Source organism: Syngnathus leptorhynchus, chromosome 12 (genome assembly GCF_054491065.1).
Source record: "Syngnathus leptorhynchus isolate UIUO chromosome 12, UIUO_Slep, whole genome shotgun sequence".
Classification (NCBI taxonomy): Eukaryota; Metazoa; Chordata; class Actinopteri; order Syngnathiformes; family Syngnathidae; genus Syngnathus; species Syngnathus leptorhynchus.
Window position 1 is genome coordinate 5,434,843 of NC_141206.1, and position 19,426 is coordinate 5,454,268.

General features: G+C 43.3%; 4 protein-coding genes across 8 annotated transcripts in view; 1 reads left to right on the forward strand and 3 right to left on the reverse strand.

Annotated features, from left to right (window-relative positions):
* Positions 1 to 13,825, reverse strand: part of dym (dymeclin) — a 26,074-nt gene extending 12,249 nt beyond the window's left edge. Inside the window, exons 1-14 of one of the 4 annotated variants that reach the window (XM_085925358.1) lie at positions 13,560 to 13,825; positions 12,553 to 12,743; positions 12,190 to 12,242; positions 11,992 to 12,085; positions 11,333 to 11,469; positions 10,742 to 10,814; positions 9,614 to 9,739; positions 8,880 to 9,019; positions 5,458 to 5,643; positions 5,102 to 5,280; positions 4,749 to 4,874; positions 4,559 to 4,672; positions 4,382 to 4,476; positions 2,439 to 2,538 (exon numbers count right to left, since the gene is read on the reverse strand). In XM_085925358.1, coding sequence (XP_085781484.1) covers positions 2,439 to 2,538; positions 4,382 to 4,476; positions 4,559 to 4,672; positions 4,749 to 4,874; positions 5,102 to 5,280; positions 5,458 to 5,643; positions 8,880 to 9,019; positions 9,614 to 9,739; positions 10,742 to 10,814; positions 11,333 to 11,469; positions 11,992 to 12,085; positions 12,190 to 12,242; positions 12,553 to 12,692 — 1,563 coding nt within the window. In that variant the 5' untranslated portion in view covers positions 12,693 to 12,743; positions 13,560 to 13,825. Of the gene's footprint in view, positions 1 to 2,438; positions 2,539 to 4,381; positions 4,477 to 4,558; positions 4,673 to 4,748; positions 4,875 to 5,101; positions 5,281 to 5,457; positions 5,644 to 8,879; positions 9,020 to 9,613; positions 9,740 to 10,741; positions 10,815 to 11,332; positions 11,470 to 11,991; positions 12,086 to 12,189; positions 12,243 to 12,552; positions 12,744 to 13,182; positions 13,402 to 13,559 lie in introns of those variants that run through there. The other 3 variants (XM_085925357.1, XM_085925359.1, XM_085925360.1) reach the window with 3 other exon arrangements.
* rad1 (RAD1 homolog (S. pombe)) lies at positions 13,488 to 17,297 on the forward strand. Of its 2 annotated transcripts, XM_085925366.1 has the most exons (8): positions 13,488 to 13,713; positions 14,809 to 14,898; positions 15,023 to 15,215; positions 15,304 to 15,415; positions 15,509 to 15,666; positions 15,770 to 15,870; positions 15,957 to 16,055; positions 16,277 to 17,297. In XM_085925366.1, the coding sequence occupies exons 3-8, from the start codon at positions 15,033 to 15,035 to the stop codon at positions 16,455 to 16,457; spliced, it is 834 nt and encodes a 277-aa protein (XP_085781492.1). In that variant the 5' UTR covers positions 13,488 to 13,713; positions 14,809 to 14,898; positions 15,023 to 15,032; the 3' UTR covers positions 16,458 to 17,297. The 2 variants fall into 2 exon arrangements, with proteins under 2 accessions (XP_085781492.1, XP_085781493.1); XM_085925367.1 differs by lacking the exon at positions 13,488 to 13,713 and having other exon boundaries at positions 13,924 to 14,898; positions 15,304 to 15,412.
* On the reverse strand, positions 13,875 to 14,865 carry c21h18orf32 (chromosome 21 C18orf32 homolog). Its single transcript, XM_085925368.1, has 3 exons — positions 14,698 to 14,865; positions 14,215 to 14,403; positions 13,875 to 14,139 (listed from the first exon to the last, which is right to left on the reverse strand). Exons 2-3 carry the CDS (start codon positions 14,380 to 14,382, stop codon positions 14,074 to 14,076), a joined length of 234 nt encoding a protein of 77 aa, XP_085781494.1. The 5' UTR covers positions 14,383 to 14,403; positions 14,698 to 14,865; the 3' UTR covers positions 13,875 to 14,073.
* Positions 17,019 to 19,421, reverse strand: brix1 (biogenesis of ribosomes BRX1). The gene is made up of 10 exons (XM_085925365.1): positions 19,204 to 19,421; positions 18,934 to 19,045; positions 18,686 to 18,729; positions 18,507 to 18,577; positions 18,385 to 18,434; positions 18,229 to 18,302; positions 18,104 to 18,154; positions 17,883 to 17,984; positions 17,688 to 17,816; positions 17,019 to 17,605 (listed from the first exon to the last, which is right to left on the reverse strand). The coding sequence occupies exons 1-10, from the start codon at positions 19,396 to 19,398 to the stop codon at positions 17,354 to 17,356; spliced, it is 1,080 nt and encodes a 359-aa protein (XP_085781491.1). The 5' UTR covers positions 19,399 to 19,421; the 3' UTR covers positions 17,019 to 17,353.
* Positions 19,422 to 19,426: the final 5 nt, after the last annotated feature.

Genomic DNA, 19,426 nt, shown 5'->3' on the forward strand with positions numbered 1-19,426 from the left:
GCCGAGAGAGACGGAGGGTGGTGGTGGTAACGGGGGGAGGGGGAGGAGGAGGAGGAGGGGGGGGGGGGGGAGGTTTCAGCCAGCCCGGGGTGCCTTTGGGTGTCCCCCGGGGGCTTCAAGGGGCCCATCGCCCGTCGCTCTCGCCTGGCTGACACTAACCAGACACAGCAGCGTAAACAACACGTTCGCGGATGAGGATATAGGATGGAAAGGGGGGGGGGGAGACAAGACGACATCAAGAGAAATAAAAATGGAGGGAAAAGACTGGCGACGGAGGAAAACGACAGATGTTTGTACTCCACTATTTTTTTTTTGGTCTCATAACCTCCCCCCTTCAAGTCTCTCTCCCTTGTAAAGAAACCTATTACATGTCCAGGCAATCCCACATTAAACAAACATTAGTTCTCTCTGCAGGGCCAGACTCCGCCAAATGACATTGTTTCCAGATGCCCTGTCTCCATCAGCCCCTCACCCCAACCCCCTCCTCCCCCACTGCAGCAAACCGCTCTCCTACAGCCGACTTCTCTATATGGATGCTTTCCCATTACATGTGTGGTTGATGGCTTGAAATGACTCAAAGAAACACACCTGCTAATGTTAGCTCACCTTATACGCTGTACTTAAAAGCAATCCGACAAAGTGCACAATTGAACACCTGAGATTCAAGGTACACGCCTCTTTCTGTTGGAAGAAACTGACACTGTTGCGCTGACATCGCCTAACGGTTAATTATCTAAATGGGGGCAAGTTGCAAATGCTGCGCAAACACGACCGTGTCCTACTTGCTGTCTAAAAGGCACATACGGATAAATCTGGGCGCTACATACGCCTCGGAGGTGCCAATTTACTGGGGATGCAGTGTGAAAGCTGTTCATGTCAGAGCGATGATGAATGGCTTCAACCAATGAGCAACCAGGTACTTTCGCAGACTATGTGTTGAGTAATTGCAGTAGTCGTATCTCATTTAATTTCCTCGTTCCGTTGTAAACAATATATTTATACCATTATTTTCAAGCAAATGTCTTCATGTAATTGTTAATGAGTCAACTACTTAGCCGGGGGGCTACGTGCTCTACTCTGCTACAAACAGTATTTATTAATTGCCTCCCAGATTCAACCGGTTGCGAACAAGCTTGCTTATCACAAAATAATTCACACTTATTTGGATGCTGTTTTGTCTTACACAAATAGTGGCGTAAAGTCACATTTAAGAGTAAATACGCAGATAATAAACATGAATAACTGGTGCGTGCCTTTTTGAGACGCGTGACAACATATTCAAAATAGAACATCGCGTGATATTTGTAAATTCCAAATGATAAATACCCAGGTGGCATGACAAAAAAAAAAAGTTTCCAAATTACAATTTTGCAACAAGAAAACGCATGCCAATGTGAAAGGTTCCATTTCCTTCCGGCAAAACACATCTGGACTCAGCTTGTTTACTATTAAGAGCCGATAAAGTTGAACTAAGAGTGTGTGACTGCGCGTGGGTGGGTAAACAATACATCACGGTCCCTTTTTCCTGGCAAACGTCAATAAGAGTAAAATGTAACTTATAGAGCCCCGGCAGACATGGGAACCAATGTCACATTGAGTTAGTATAGTCTAAAGTCAAGCACAACAGCGCTATCACAGACGCTGACCAGTTCTCTGACCCAGACTGGATGTCACACGCTATTCAAGTACAGGGAGAAGGAAAAAGAAAAAAAAAACTGTGCTAAGATTCCCATGAAAGACCATCGAGAAAAAAAAAATCATCTGGGTGCCCTTGAGCAACAGACCAACTGTCTTTGGATAATAAGCTGCGGTGTGCCGATGTAAACAGTCTGACCTTCCGCCGAGTGCCGCTAGTTATTTGTTGTTGTCGCTGCCGTTAGTGTCGGCACGGATGCACGCCGCTCTATCTGACATGACAGAGAGGTATGTCTACTCATACATTATTATTATATACATATATATAAAGAGAGAGTATACGCTCTTACATAAAACAGAGCCCTGGAGGAAAGGAAGCAAAACCTCAAAACATATCTGGATAATTGCATTTTAGATAGAATCTTTATGAGGGCACTGATGTGTTTGCAAAGGGGGTCTCATCAGACTGCCGCTGTATGCTTGAAGGAGCACTCACATGCACTCATGGCCCCCCCCCCCCCAACACCTAAGGGCATCCTCAGACATGTCGCATACAAACACACACAAACACACTTAAGAGAAGGACTATGCAAATCTAATATGACAGCCAGACTCAGACCTAGACAGACAAACCTGAAGGCAGAGGTGCGTGAGCATCGATACACTTCTACAAAGCACGGCCATAGGTTAGCTGACACGATATCAGAGCATTGAGCACAAATGTGTTCTTTTTTTTTTTTTTTTTTTCCTTCCTCATGTGTAGGTTCTGTATTTGTACCAAAGCACGTGCGTGTAATACTCACATAGTCAGGCAAGACCATGTTGTCACCCTGTCTGCGTCTCAGACTCTGCGTTGCCTGTTCCAACACCTTGTTGTGCTTCTTGGAAAGCAAAGCAAATAGACTGCAGGAGACACACAAAAGTACACACAAGAGGAAGCAGAAGGCGTGAGTGCAGCGATGACAAATACCATTCACAATCACGGCAGCCTTGTATTTATTTATTCATTTATTTTGTTTCCTTTCCCATATGTACTCTTAAGGTTACGGCAAGATCTTTGATTCATAATGCTTCCACTTGAAGAAGATGCTAACAGCTTTACGCTAAACCCTAAAATGGAGGACAACTTGGCGGCTTCACTTGTTCATCAGTCAGCACCGGGCCCAAAAAAAAAAATACCACATACTCATAGGCACCCCTAATTAAATAAAACCGAGACATTTGAGCAGTTTTGTCCGAGCTTCCATTGGACTTGTTGTACCATTAGGATGTCCGAGCTCCAGCTGGGAGCCGGGTGCACAATAACCCACTGTGTGACAGTCGCTCATGGAAACGAGCGAAATGGGCGGACTTCCACGTGGCCGCTCCGTGGTACCCATCAGTCATGAGGGCGAAAGTAACGACAGAACGCCTCACTGTGCAATGTGTCTGTGTCTCAACAGGCTTTTTGTTGTCTTTCTGTGCACATATAGGCTCAAAAGCACAAACAGGGTATCTATTGTACACAAATACTATTATTGACTATTCTTATATACTGTGATGGGATTATGTGTGACATTTACAGCTCAATGGCGAAGAAAATTGGTAAATTTGCATTGAATAGTGTATCGTTCCATTTATTTTTATTCCCGCGTTTAAGGTCGGTTGGTCTTGGTGGAGACCAGTGGCTGACCCAAGTTGCAGTTCCATTTTCCTTGGGTACAAATACAGATGGAATTTAAAATGGCACGTTTGGAAAACACATTTTCATCAGCCTGTTGGGTGAGATCAATTTCCCCATGAATGCCAATAAGGTTATTTTTACGGCGGATGGAAATGTGCTGCTTGGTGCATTGATGACTCACAACCAAAGTGTGTAGACAAGAAAGCACCAAGTGAATGACTGTGCCGAGAGACAGAAAGAGAGAGACTGTGGAAGTGATTTAATGCGGTGAGGGAACCGCGTAATGGGAGAACGTGTTATCTGTGGCAAAAGAGGATGAACAGTAAATAAAAGGAAATGCTGGCGTTGGGCGTGCTGTCGGCAAGAAATTCAAGAGATGGTTTGTAAATAAACAATGGCCGCCATGGTGCTTTTCTGGGACTCCATCAAAAGGAGGCCGGGGTCAACGGTTCTAAGTGTGTGCGTGGCCGTTTGGAAATTCCGGCCAGGAAATCCCCTTTTATCTAGCCAGACAGTCCATTTAGTTTATCGTGGTTATCACTGCGGCGACTAGCTGGACGCCACGGCAAGACTGAGGATGTCCGCAGACGGTTTCTTCCTCTCAAAAAAAAAAAAAAAAAAGGCTTAGTCACAGAGTATGCAGCAGGACAGATAAGAGGATGCTGCTGCGTGCGTGCGTGTATGTCTGCAAGGGGTGGGGGTGGAGGGGGGGCTGTTTCCTGCACGGTCGGAAGTTGACTATCAGAAGTGAATAGCTTGGCGTGCGTGTGTTCTCACAAATCTTCTCTGGATGTTACGTAATGTCATCCGCAGAACAAAGTCGCAGCGCAAACTAAATATTTTATATTTTCTTCTTTCCCTGCACGCAAGCACCCACACATCCTGCAAATGCACAGTGGCGCTAGATGTTTTGTGCTGACTCAGCATCAATTATTCAAATGACATGGCTGCTCTGGATATTTGCGTTTTATTGTATTTGTATTTATATTTTATTCATTTGTTGTGTTTTCTAAATGAAAGTTGTTTTATAAATTAAGAGAAAATTAATTTTAATATTAATTGCATCATATTCATCGAGCCTACCTGATGATACGCTGGGCGGCGTACTGGTGGAGACATCGGAATTGGGCGGACATGTTTGCAAGCGCAGCCAGACAGTTGGTATGGAGGTATTTGTCCTACAGGAGAACGTAGTGAGGTTTTTTTTTTTTTTTTCATCAGTACTTGGACTTTTCTTTACAGACAGAACCCGGGCTTTACCCTCGTGCGGGTCATGTTGAACTGGATGGTGCGGATCACCACCAGGATGAGCAAGCTGCCCAGGGAGATCTCGGTCAACGACCTCTCCGAGTACCAAGTGACATTTTTCAAGACCTGCGCCGACAGCGAAGAGAAACATGGTGAACAAGTTCGTGCTTCAAGGATGCGTGCGACCGCACGTGCGACCCACCACTTCGTGGACAGAGCGGTTGAAGGCATCGTCTTCTGTGAGGATGAGGAGGATGATGAGCGCCATGTAGACATGGTGAGAGTTCCTTTCCTCCACGTTGTAAAGGATCTCCAAGATGGGCAAGACCTAAGTGACAGCAAAAATACAAAAACAACAATTTACCTTTTCTCCTGTTGCTAACCAAATCATCAGCACATCTAAAGTTCTACACACCAACCCACCCAGTCTGCCTCCACTTTTGTCATTTTTATTAAGATTTAAGCTCCTGTTTAAAATCACAGGTTAAGTGTTAATGCCTCCCGCTGCCAGATGTTTGCACCCCATCTGCAGTAGAGTAAATAAATGCTACCTACCAAATTGTCCATGTCTGTTCTGGAGAGCATGTAGGTCCTCATGTTGGCGTTTTGATGGAGCAACGTGTAGAGCAGCAACGTGGCCTGGTCAGAGCACTGCTGCTCGCACAGCGCCGTGTACAGGCTGTTGAAATTGATCTGGAACGTGTGTGTTTGCTCCACCGGAACGGATGACGTGTCTGCACGAGTCAGACAGACAGAAATAAGGAAATTGGAACACCACCTTCTGATACCGGTTGCATGAATGCCCTTAATTACTTCCAGTCCAACACTGTATTTAAAAAATTGTTAAAAACATAAAACATACAAAAAGTGTCCCTGCATTTTACTTTGGAAATTGCCCCCCCTCCCATCACCTTGTGTGTTCCTGAAGCAGGTAATAGCCTGCCGGTAAGGGTTGGGCCAGTCGGGGCCATCAGTCAGGTTGGCCAGAACCAGCAATAACAGAAGGCTCTGGTTGGACAATGGTAAGGGGTTGTGCTCCAGATCCACCCCAACTTTGCTGACAGCTCCGCCCAAAGTGAAGACGCTCCATAAACCACCTGAACACATTCAAATGGAGCGTTACAAATACTGTACAGTGAGTGGTACCTCTCTCAAAAATATGGACTCAAATGAACATACATAGCAGAATATCCAAAACGTTAGTCAAGGGTGAAATTAATTCATCAAGTAACTAGAGATGGTGGCAAAAACAAGAAATATTGGTTCCAATCATGTAAGGCAGGCCTACCGAATTGAGACAATTCAAACACACAATAGTCATAAAGCTCCTAGCTCAGGAATAAAGTTGTAAAACGTGGCACTCGTAGGAGGGACGCTTTATTTGGTAAGCCTTGCTGGCCAACAGGCTGTAAATTGTGGCGCTGTTGCGCAATAAATCAAAGGTGCGGCTAATATTCTGTCATATCTTTCTAATCTATAGATTACAAGTGCCAAGCTTGCTGCATAATACAGTCAGGCTGATTTACGCTTGATGAGAGAATGAATGCAAAGGGAAATGAGCCGCCAGACTTGATGCAATCAAGAGCAGAACGGGCACAATGGAATCGCCGCTGACCCTTTGCGCCGCCCGCGATGTCAAACAACATACGGCGCCAGAGAACAAAAACTACTGAAGCAACTGGAGACATTTTTTTTTGTACTGGTGGTGGTGGGGGTGTTGAGTTTCTCGAGTGAAGTGCGGGTGCGCTCAGGCGTCATGAGAAGCATGAGCATCGAGGCACACGGATGACCGCCCTCTGGCTCCTGGACGTCTAGCCACAGGGTAGCTGTGATGATGCAAGCGTAAAGCCAGTTGGGTTGGGGTTCCGATAGCCAGCCTGATAGTTGGAGCCAAGTAGACATGTTGCCATCTAGTGGTGAAGGTTAAAAGGGCAGGGTTTTTTTTGTTTTTTTTGCTGACTGTGTAAACTGCCTTTTAACGTCAGTGTTCAGTATATATAAAACGACACTGACATGGAATGTTGGGTGACATGAAGCAGACTACCTTTTACTAGGTGGTATCAGAACCGTAACAGAAGTGAGATCAGGCCCGTGTGTCACGGTACGCTTCAGTGCCAATATCACACTTGGGTGTAAAAAGCATCTAAATGCCGGTTCTTTTGTTTATAGCTGCGGTGTTTAAATTTTGCAAGATCTGCCTGTCACATTTCTTTCTTTAAAAGGGACACGGAATGGAAAAGCCACATTTGGCGTTGGCAAGCCAAGTTCATTTGCAGTCTGGACACAGAGGGGTGAACGTCTGTGTTGGATCGGGTCGCCAGATATCGGCAAGAACGGGCCTTAGCTCCACCCACCCCTCGTTGTCATGGAAACAAAAGTGTTCTCTGCATGAAAGCAAGAGGAAAAAGGACATCTTGACCCGATTTGGCAATATTTGCATTCTATATTGGTCAAAATTGCAAGTCATCATGTAATTACTCTTTCCTACAGATTTCCAACTTGGATCGGGTCTTGGACAAATTGACATGCATAATAGTGAATTTTCTTTTCTCTTGCTATATTTTTGCAACTATGGGCCAAAAATTGAAGTGGTCGGTGAATGTGCGTGTGTAAGTCCGATGAGGAAGTTCGATGACTTCACCACAGGGCAAAAAAAAATGTTCACATTCACACAGCTGTGCATACACAGCAACTTTCTGAGAGAAAACAAAATCTCAAGAGAGACGGCGCCAACCTGTGACGCAGCCTTGTTCAAGGAATCACTGGCACCAGAGTGACTGGCCCCGACTGTGTCACCCAAGCCAGTCAGGCTGCCACATTTCCTGCACTCACACACACATTCACTGAGCTTTATTCTACCTTAGCGCTGGCTATTTGTTTTTATCCCTAAATAACCTCTGTGACTGCTTCGCCTGTGGCCAGTTGCCCAGTCCGGGGGTATAAAGGAGGAAAGGGAAGTGAAAAGCAAGGAATGGAAAAGGTCACACACGGACACAAAGCCCGGCACACCGAAACAAGAACCTGGTTTAAAGCACTTCCAAATTCCTACCTAGGGAATTGTTCCAACGGAGAACCTCACATGCGGTCAGCTTAGACTCAGCGCTAAGGTTCGGCTTGTTCTCGCTTGCTTAAAACCCAGAAATGTATTTAATTGAATTGAATATGTATGTAATTATTTCTTTTGTTTTTCCCGCTTTAATGTTTATCATTTATCAGAAGTATTCTCTGGTTGGGCCACTCACAGCAGCAACGACTGAAAACAAGCATAAACCGAATCTTCAGTAGTTTGACCCCCTTTGTTGCAGAATTACAGAAATGGATCAACTCTGGGGTTTTTTTTTTCAAACTCAAGTGGCCTTTTAAAGGTCATGCCACAGCATTTCAATCGAGCCAAGTCACATGTCTGTGAAACTCATCAGTCTGATCAACCAGATCATTTCAGCCAGGGACCTCTTCATGGTAGTAGCATCGATTTTTTTGTTCCAATCGGGAGTTCTTGCAATGAATGCTCAGCAGTTTTGGACCATCTTAGACTGGTGGAATGAACTCTTTTCTTTGTGCAGCTATTGTATTGGATCTGATTAGAGATTAGAGTGCATCAGTAAAGATGAAAGAAGACAGACCAGAGGCTCAGGATGTTTCTGGTGCTGGTCAAACAAGATGCCAACACTGTGTTCTGATAATCTCACACATATGAGAAGATAGTGTGTTCAAAGACACACATTTTCCCATGATGCATACAGAGCAGTAGAGAAAAGAAAAAGACTTTTCAGAAAAGCTCCTACAGCAGCACATAAAAACAGGACCTAAATGTGTGAGAAAAAAAAAAAGGAAAAAAATACCCTTTAGGAGTTTTTGCTTTAAAAGCGTTCCGCTGTTGCAGTTGCAAACATCATTTTCCACATGGAAATGGAATGTGCACGCTTCACGAGACGGGAGACATAAAACAAGCGCTGTCTCCTCGCGGCGGCTGTATGAGTCGCCCTGTGTCTTTGTTGATGTGCGTGTGTGTACAAGGGAGGCGGCTGCAGACAGACGGGCTCTGGGGGATTACGGAAGAGGACGGGGCACCATAACTCATCATCATGGCCACTGACACACACGCACAAGCCAGCGAATGCCGATGCCTCGGCGGACGTAATCTGTCGCGCATAGAATGCTTATCTGCAGATGGAACCCGTGGGCGCACGTGACAGACACGTATGTGGCACGCAACAATGCTGGCCAATAAATGATGTTCTAATTCAAATGATGACTAAATCTCAGTGAAGGTGTGCAATTTGGTGAAAGCAGATGTTGGTGGGGTTTTTTTTTTTGGTGGGTGTGTTCTTACTTGCCACACCAGATGCCAGGCCGTAAAGCAGGCCACCCTCCGCTTTGGGCTCAAAGATGTGAGTCGCCGGGGGCGGACATTTTTCTTGCCTGATGAAGTTATAGAGCAGAGTCTTCACCAAGCGACTCGTCAGTGACAAACTGGAGGGAAAGGAAAAGTACACAGTCCATTGATATTTTTGCGCAACACTGGGTGCTCGGGGTGACTTTTGCTTGTATAACTTGGGCGCGTGAGTTTCAAGGACAGAAAAGAAGCAGGAATTTGGGTCGGAAACTAATGGAATGAATGTCATCACTCAAAATTCAGACTTGGCGCTCGTCCCCCAGACGGCGAGGGAAGGGTCATGGCGGAGACGGCGGGGCGATGGCCCTTTGGACGTTTCCCTGTTTTGAAGACCGTAGCGGAATAACACATGAAGACATTGTTTGTGATGAAATTGTCTGGCAGCGCAAAGGTGCAGACAGAGGCCCGCCACGGTCCCACGACAGATTGAACGAGATCCAAAATGCTTGGTGTCATTAACAGAATGTTGATGGCCAACTCTGGGAACAAAAGCGAGAACTTTTGCACATCTTAAAGGAGACACTTTGCAATTCTAGCTTGAGGGAAGGTGTGATGCAGTACAAATGTCCAATTAACGGCTGCGACCGCCAAAAATGTTTTCCCCCAATTTTGTTTTCCATCACTTCTTCAGTGTCGACAAAGTATTCCAGAAAATACGTGTGCGAGCTCACCATCGTCCCTGCATGACATGTCGGTAGATCAAACCATCTCTGAGGATGTCCTTGCAGAACAGCTGGTAGGAGAAGAACACCAGTAGGGTGGTGACGGCTTCAAAAAGGATGCTGTAGGTGATATCACTGCACAGACAACACAAGACCACGATGGCGTGAACATCAGATATTGTCAATAGGGGCCTATGATAGGAATAGATCAGTCGGGACACCTCTTTAAATTGGAATAAGAGGAAGTAAAAATCCCAGAAATAAATCAGATACAAACAGGGATAATCATTTGGCTTTACTTAAGAACAACTGGGACTCTCCAGTCATGTCAAAAGGCATCAACGGAAAAACTGTGCAAACACAATGACGACTGGTGACATTTCTCTTGTACAAATTAATCCCCAATAATAAGAAAAAGAAAACAAGTTTTCTTCCAAGGCGACGATCAAAGCGAGAGAAGTGTGTAACCACGAAGGAATGACTCCATCTGCACCACGAGCACGTACTAAGGAGGAAACGGGCCGAAAGCCACAAAGCCGTGGAGAGGGTGGGACGGGGTGGGGAGGGCCGCAATGGAACAGGGTGAGTTTGGAGGCCGGGAACAATGAATAATATGCTGGAATGTCAATGCGTTTATGTAAGCGCAGAGGATTGAATTATGGCTGTGGACAGAGAGGAGGAAAGGATGTCTTCCATTATGACAAATCCTCTCGACGCAAACACACCTCTTAAGCAATTACCGGTATTTCTCCAATCAATCAATCAGGAGTTGGACCTCCATCAAAACAAGACATTTTGGACAACTATGTGCTTCCGAGGCAGAACGGTGATTTAATGGGTACTGCATCTGCCTCACAGTCAAGAGATTCCCGGTTCGAATCTTGGCTGTGTAAGTGACATACTCCACGAGGGTCGCAAATGTTTCATCTGTTTTAAAGTCGGTTCTGCAAAATGTCAGACAAGTGATATTATTAAATAGCTGCGTGGGAACAGTAGGGGCATTGTGAGTGTCCCGGTCACCATAACGGTCTTTTTTTTTTTCTCCAACAGTCTGAGCACATCTTGACCTTTTTAAAATGTGTGTTACATTCATGGCACACACATTTACAGTCACACACACAAACTAGAAGTACTTACAGGAGAGGTACTTCAACGATCAGGTGCACAAGGTTGGATAAGAGCTCCTCGAGGAGGTCCTCGTGGCTCGCTCCTAGAAGAGACGAGGAGAGATGTTAAAAGCGCTTTTTTTTTTTAATGCTGCCTGTAAAAGCTGACATTTTCCACCTTTGTTCTGCATTGTATAGAAACAAGGCCACAGACACAGAATGGTTGACCTGAACATTTTCCAGCTTTCAAGGTAGCATCAGAGACGTCGCCTGTATGTACGAGTCCATTTTACAGGAGAGCGCTGAGTCTTAAGTTCCCATGTTAAATATTGCAAGTTTAAGAGATTTTGCTTTAATAGGAAAGGGATTTTTATTCTTAATATAGAATGGAAATGAATAAGTCAAAATATTATTCGGTCTCATCACGAACTTAAGAGTATTCCATAATAAACCACAGTGATCAACAAAGAACTTTCCCAGCTTTCCTGAATGCAGAATAAGTCACTTATTATGTTAGATTGTTTCCTCGCTTTCCATGCCCCCTTGACAACAACTTCCTGTCCTAAACCACATCCGTGTGCATGGGTATGCATGGGAAGGCGAGTTGCCAGACATCGCTCACCTCCACAGGAGCCTGGTGCCCTCTCCTGGTAGCTAAACTGCAAGTGCAGGTCCTGCTCGCTCATCTCCCTGATAAACACCTTGAGCAGGCAGCGGACCATGAAGAGAGCGTTGTGGGCCTGCCAGATGAACAGTTGACTGCAGAGGAGGGAATAAAATCACATTAAAATACAATTGGGATCTTGATAAGGATGGTAAAATGTTATTTATAAAAAAATGGTTATTCATTATTAAATGCAAGTTTGTACATTTTCTGGTTCATTCCACTTTATTCTTATAGATTCCTGTTTGTGCCAATGAAATAATTTCTAACTTTGAACATTCGTGGATTTTTGTAAACGTATTTATAACACACACAAAAATTGCGCAACATGACAAAACCAAAGTTCAGTAAGCATGAAATAATGAACTCTTTTCATTCACTTTTTGCAATCAATCATCAGCATTTGCATCGTCACGTATTTAATCCCAAAAAAAATCTCCATTTTGTGGACTGAAACACAACATAAGTCTGGTAATACTTTCATCCAAATCAAATAATTCTAACTGACATCGAGTTGATGACGCAGAGCTTGTTCATCCTGCTTTTGATTAACTCTGTCATCTTAGACACGTTAACAAGAAACAGTGATGACGAACATAAAAGCTTCCCACACTCACTCTTGACATTCTGTGGAGATTTTCAGCTCTTTTGTCCGTCCCAGGAAGATTTTAACCAATGCGCCGAGATTTCCTGTTCTGGGATTGTTTTCAACTGAAAACAGAGGAAAAAAAAACATTACACAGGGCTCAGCACATAATACAATTTTCATTGTGCCTGATGCAATATTGATCAATTTATTAAGACGGATGCCATACTGAGGAGCTTGGCCAGCGGTAACACAGCCTCTTCCAGCAACTTGGAGTCTCCACTGAAACAGAAAAACAATACACAATTATCATACAAGTCTACTACATTTTTTTCCTTAATGGCCTCCATTTTTTTTACTTTGTCAATCTGCCATGATACATATCGCAATTGTGCCACTTGAGAATACAAAAAAAAAGTTAAAGGAACTAAACACAAACTAGTCTGTTACTTAATGCACAACCAGGTTGTATAAACCTAAGTAATCATTACTCAAGTGACGGGCGGTTTAGCAAATATCCTGGAGTACTATGGAGGATCCAGGATGGGGCTTAACGACTTCAGACATGAGACCAGACTTTGGTGTCCAGTACCTGCTGGTGGGACTGATGACAGTAAAGGAGATGAGCTGGTTCCAGAAGGGGTCATTCTCCGATATGGACTCGGTGCCCACGAGAGCCTTGAGGCTGGGGTTGTTGGGCAGATCACTGAGCTGGCTGGTGTTGGCTCCCATCTCCAGACTCAGTGCTGCCTCACTGCTTGTTCGTCGGGCATATGGCAACACCTTTGGAGACAAAAGGGCTCGGAACGTGACCAAGGCCACTCATATGTTTCAAATATTCCACACATTAAAACTCAAATCGGCACTCATGCAATATTTTCTTTTGCATCAATGCACAAGATAATAAGGATGCAAAAACATCCAAATGTATGAGGTGGAAAAAAAACAAAACAGAGTGTAGTCTTGTAATGTGCAGGTAGCTTAAACTGACTTTGGGCAGGAGAGCTAGGAGTAGTAAATTGTAGTTTACATGCAGACAAAAAACAATTTACATTCGTTAAGAGTTTTTCTGTTAATTTAAGGTGACTTAGACGCGGATTACACCATAAAACTGATAGTTGCAGGGCAGAGACAAACAAACAAGCGTTCGCACTCACTTATGGACAATTTAGAGTACTTCACCTAACGTGTGTGAATGTATTGTAAGAGGAAACCCACGCACATGGGGACATGGAAACTTCACACAAGATGGCCGAGTTTCGAACCCCTGAACAGAGTGGCAGACGTGCTAACCACTAGGTCACCGCACTTGCCATTATAAATAAATACATACATGCATATGTACATAAAAAAATTATGATATATAGTTGCAACAATAGGATCCCTTAATATCCGTATAGAGTTGACATTCCCTTATTTAGCATGACGTAGGTTTGTCTAATACAGGAAGTGCAATAAAGCTAATTGACTCGATGCTGTCGTTGAGACTGGGACATGGCAAAGACAATCTAAATACGATTGAATAACTAGCAGATTTGAGTTGTTACTATGACAGCTAACGCTAGCCGCTAGACGCCATCAGCTGAGCGCTTAGCTTACCTGTCACAAACGCTTTTCGTCGCTTCCGGGGCTCTCTTCGCTCGTGGGACAGCAAAATAAACCCGCCCACAGTTCTATTTAAAACTAGAGTGTATTATCCAGGTGTCGGGTGAAAACGCACACGCTTCTAATGCTGAGGAATTACAATGAAGCGGTAAGTTTTACTCTACATACACACTCACACACTCCATCGCCTCCATGTTTTCCACGTTGCGGACCCCTTGCGTGATGACGTCAGGAACGGAAGCTCACTTGCGTCATGACGTTTACTGTTGTCATTTCATGTATAGTTTCAAATAAACACACTGAACCGTCTTTTAATATACATGATTTATTTCCTTCATAAATTTAACATCACATTTGTAGTGGATAAAAAAATGTAATTGCTGGAATATTTAACAATATGTTGACTTTGACTTATAAACTAAGTGTCATTTGGAAAATTATGAATGCAACATCTAAAAATATTTACAATAAAGTTTTATGTGGTGAACACTAGTTCATCAATCCGGGATCAATCCGTCTTCTTATCGCTCGCCACAGTGGATCCATTGGCAGTAACCTCGCCATTGTGCTCGGGCTTAAGAGAAAGAAAAAAAGAATAAGTGGTTCTATTTTTCCCCACCACATTTTATATCTTTATTCTTCATCTTACCTCCTTGGATGTCCCATTGCACTTCTCAATTGAGCCAGACTCTTGCACTGCTTTTTTAGTCCAGAATGTATTGATGATGGGCGAGATGAAAGGATAGAGGATGGGCTCAAGGAACCTCTTGTAGACCCACAACAGAACAGGGATGACAATGCAAGGAATGCACACCATGGCTGGACCCAAGTTAAGAACCTACAATTACAGACATCGTTATTCTTAGAGTGTTGTTGTGATTGCTAATTTATTGGCAAAAAAATCAAATGTATTGACACACTTAAAACACGTATTTCTTTATCAAATTTATAGATTTTACTTCAAATTATCCAACATACGACTGCATCAATTTACGCTTTGTTATTTGGCGACTATTACGTCATGACTAGCTCCGTGGCTAGCACTGACATATTGCCAGGCATTTTGGTGATCAAATTAAACTCCACAACAAAATAGTGTAAAAAAAACACGTAATTGCATAACGAGGTTTACCTTTTGAAGATTAAAAGCACAAACAGGCTCACACGGGGTCGTCAACTGGTCAAGAGAACGTTCAGGAATCGGAAGTCCACACGCATGCGCATAATCTTCTTCCGCCTGCAGGCGGAAGTTGTCAAAGAGGACAAGAAGTGATATGATGGCTGGCGCGTTTCTTCAAAACTTAACCATGAGGATTTCTGAATTATAAACAACGTGAGTGACTTTTATATTTTTGCAGTTTCGTGTTTACGAAGTTATCAAGAGCTAACATGCAAAAGGGGTACATGCACCACCAAGCTGCTGAACTTGGATTGTGTATCCCTGGTTTTCTTTCCAGTGCCACAACGATGCAGCCGCAGGGCGACGATGAGCAATATGTGCTGGTGGCCAGCTTGGACAACGCTCGCAATCTGTCCAACATCGTTAAAGCCATCGCTTTCAAAGATCACGCCCTCTTCACTGCTACACGCAACGGCCTCAAAGTCACTGTAGAAGACTCCAAATGTCTTCAAGCTAATGCCTTCATACAGGTTTGGTTGCTTTTTCTAATTCTTTGTTGGGGCTTGTTGAATTCTATGATTGTGAAGATGTTACAGTACTGTTGGTTTTATACTCCAGGCTGAAATCTTCCAGGAATTTACCATCAAGGAAGATGTGGTGGGATTGCAGATCAACCTCACAGTTTTCCTGGATTGTCTCAGTATTTTTGGAGGCAGCACAGTACCCGGTGGTGACTTGGAATCTGCAAATATGTCTTATTACAACCCTCGATGAATAGTTTCAAACGTATTTCTTATTTACTGCCTTTGTGTATTCATATCAGGCGTGACAACCGCCCTGCGACTGTGCTACAGAGGCTACGGTTACCCCCTGACCCTGTTCCTGGAGGAGGGAGGAGTGGTGACTGTTTGCAAGATCAACACACAAGAACCCGAGGAGCCACTTGACTTTGAGTTCTGCAGTAGCAACGTCACAAATAAAGTAACGGAACTTCTGATGTCACCGCAAAAGGATAGCACTGATGGAAAACTCTTGTGAGAACAATCAAAACATGGATTATTTTTGTGCATTTTTCTTTCTAAAGGTGATCCTACTGTCTGAAAGTTTAAAGGAGGCTTTTTCGGAATTGGACATGACCAGTGAGGTGCTACAGATCACAATGTCTCCAAGCCAGCCATACTTTCGGTAAGCACTTTTAATGTTCTTACTGAAGGTTTTTTTTAAATACGTTTTTTTATGATTTAACTTTTGATGTGTTCTTCTTAATCCAGGCTGTCAACATTTGGCAACAGTGGAAGCGCTCATTACGATTACCCCAAAGATTCTGACATGATGGAGCTGTTCAATTGCACCAGTGCGCAAACCAACAGGTGTGATTTTTTTTTTTTTTAAGTTTTGGGAAAATGAATGAAAATTATTTTATGAGTTGCCAGACTTACTTCTCCATAAATTTTCTTTTTGTTCTATAGTAGTACAATTTATAGTGGTGTCACCCAAAAAAAAAAAAAATCAACATCCTTAGAGCCAGTCTTATGTCACATCAGACATTTTCTAGAAAACTCAGTTTGTGCTTAACACTCCACCCAAACAGATACAAAATGTCCCTACTGAAACCATCCACCAAGGCGCTGGCGTTGTCTAGCAAAGTGTCTGTGAGGACCGACAGCAGGGGAGTCTTGTCGCTGCAGTACCTGGTCCGCAATGACGACGGACAGATCTGCTTTGTGGATTACTACTGCTGTCCCGACGAGGAAGTGGATGATGACTATTGATTGTTCCCCCAGAAATGTGGCTGGGCAGCTTCAAAAAAAGGTTCAAAATAGTTGAACTTGCTGTTCATTGAAGCACTTTCATATTTTCTGCTTTCTTTGTGGATATGTTTACATACTTTTGTGTTTATGTACTTAGGTGTGTTATTGGCAGCAATTTTTTATGGCAGTTTTCATTCGATTGTGACGAAAAAAACATTCACTCATCACATCAAGTGCAGGGTGACCAGTTTTGTTACAATTAGTTGGCCACTAGAGGGCGCGAGCTACTACGTGTTATCTGGTATTGTCAAGAATATACGTTAAGTATTGTGTTTTTCACACAATAATTTTACATTACGTACTACTCTTGTGTTTCCATGAATTTAACAGTTGGATATGAATGCAAATTTTTATTTGCATCATCTCATCGTGCCGTCTACTAATGTTTTGTACTTTTGTAATGTAAAGCGCCTTGTGGCAAAAGCGCTGTATAAATAAAGATGTGTTATACTTTATGGACAGCCTGCAGCTCTATCCGAGCATATTCATATGATAATCTTATGAAGAAGCACAACAGTAAACCATGGGGAGACGAAGCTTATTATAATTGAACCTCTGGTTTAGTAGCCTAGCAACCATATAGCTACTATACATAGATCCAAGTCCTGGCTCCTCAGTAAAATATAGCTTCAGAAAATCATAACTGAAGTCGAATGTCAGCTGCGAAGAGCAGAAATCATCCCATACGTTTGAGTTTATATCAAAAAATGTATAATTGGAAGAAAGAGAACATTTTTGTTGACTTCAAGAACTGTTCTAAACCTGACAAGTTAGTAGTTGCATTCACACATTAAAAAAATGTGATGTAAAATCAATGTATTTTCTTTATCTTCCTGGTCATTGATCAGTCCCTTAAGTTACCTGCGCGCCATCTGCTTCCGGTTCCTTTGAAACAGTTTGCGCTTCTTGGTCTTATTCTTTGCTTTGGGCTCTGGCGGCTCCGTCTCAATGATCACGGGTTTCTCTGGCAGCGGCGTATCAAAGACACTCTCCGTCATATCGCTGATGATCTCCGGCTTGATCTCGGCTTTCTTTGCCTTCTGCAACTCTTTCACCAACTGCCTCTCGCGCACGCGGGCCGCCGCCGCCTGATGAAGCTCTCGTCGGTGCTGCAGCATAGGATCACGTTAACTGTGCATTCCTTATACAGCAATGAGATAATTACTGCAAGTTGTGGCAATCACATATTACCATATTGGGCGACTTGAATAACGGGTTTTCATAGAGCGTGGGCCCTCCGAAGCTCCCCTGAAACATCTTTATGAGATTGAGGACGAAGCGAGGTCCGATTTCCACCAGCGCTGCATCCTCCTCGATGATCTGTAAATGACAGGGGATGCGTGAGGTGTGCATGTGTGAGGGTGAATGACAGAGGAAACAATTTACCTGGTAGTTCCTGAACCAAATTCTGTTGTCTACAACGGTGAAGGTGATGACATGGTCCACAAAAGGTTGACTCTTGGGGTGATAACGTGGCGTGGAAAAAGTCTACAAAAAGACCTCCCATGTATTAGCGACAGCTCATTTTAAAATACAATCCCACAACGTTCAAGATAATGTTATTGTCACAGAAAAGCATCTTAAATAGTTTCTCAAGTTTCTCATACCTGAATGAATAGTTCCTTCAGCAAAGCATAGTGGGGCTCTTTGTCAAATGTCTGCAGGGGAATACAAAGACATGAAAACAAACCCTACTAACTTTGGTCGCAATCTTGTTTCAGGTTTTACTCACAGGATCAAAAGACAAGAGCGGTCTGGATCCTTTCAGGCAGTTCCCGGTCATCTTAAGCTCAGCCAGTGTATGAACTGTAAGGAGTTTACATTGTTTACATTACACTTTGTGTCATTGTAAGAATCACACTCAAATAATAGATTGGCAGCCACTCACTATTCTGAACGAGGAATTTTGCAGAGGGTCCATGAGGGCTATTTGACACCCTGCGTGACAAGAAAATTGTTAAAATTAAGTAAGGTTTGTACGCTAAGGAGTAAGAAGGTGAGACCTCTTACCACATGTAGAGATCCAGTTTCTTCTTGGCTTCAAAAAAGAGGCACTTGTTGCAGTTTTTCATCTCACACACCTACAAGTGGAAAAAAATGTCTTAAACATATATTTGGATCAATTTACTTATTTATCTACTGTAGCGCTTCATAGGTAAACATTTTATTAATCGTATATAAACACTTACCTCGTTAATAACAAATAGTTTGTCCTTTCTGTCCATTTTGGTATCTGATGGGAATTAAAAAAGGTTTAGTGAATTATAGTTAGTTTGTTAAGATATACGGATTTCCAGATGACACACATTAAACTAACACGTGCATACTGAGCATACCGTTTCCGGTGCTTGTCTTTTAAAATAAAATTATTTTTAAATCAATAACATTAAAATCCTGTTTTTACTTTTGTTGAAACGCAGATGAACGCAACACTGACCTGCTCTCGAATGTGGCATTATGCTCCTCAGGTCTTGCATTAAATGTCTCGTTCTGAAGCTAACGCCTCTTGAGGAGAAGATGAGAACCCTTTCTTTGTTGGTCCATTTCCCCTGTACACAATTGATACAAACAATATTCATGGCATCAAAACGTTAAAACTTAATTCCAAGTGACCCTAAAGATAAGCTACTATTCAGAGTACTGATCGGTTAGCTTCTTGCTAGCACGCCAGCACCTTCAGTTAATTATAACAAGCTTGGCCACGTACCATAGAAACCGGCGGCGGAATGGTGTATTCATCCTTCTTCTCTTCTTGGGTGTCAGCGGATTTGCCTCCATCTGCGACAGTTTCTACTTTCTTTGCCTTTTTTCCACCGGGTAAGAGTCCTCCACGTTTTCGCTTGCGAGTCGGCATGTTTCTTCCAGGGAAACTCTCGCGTGAGTCGACGAGAATTCGACCCATGTGGAGGGGGGGGGGCGAGAGCGACGGT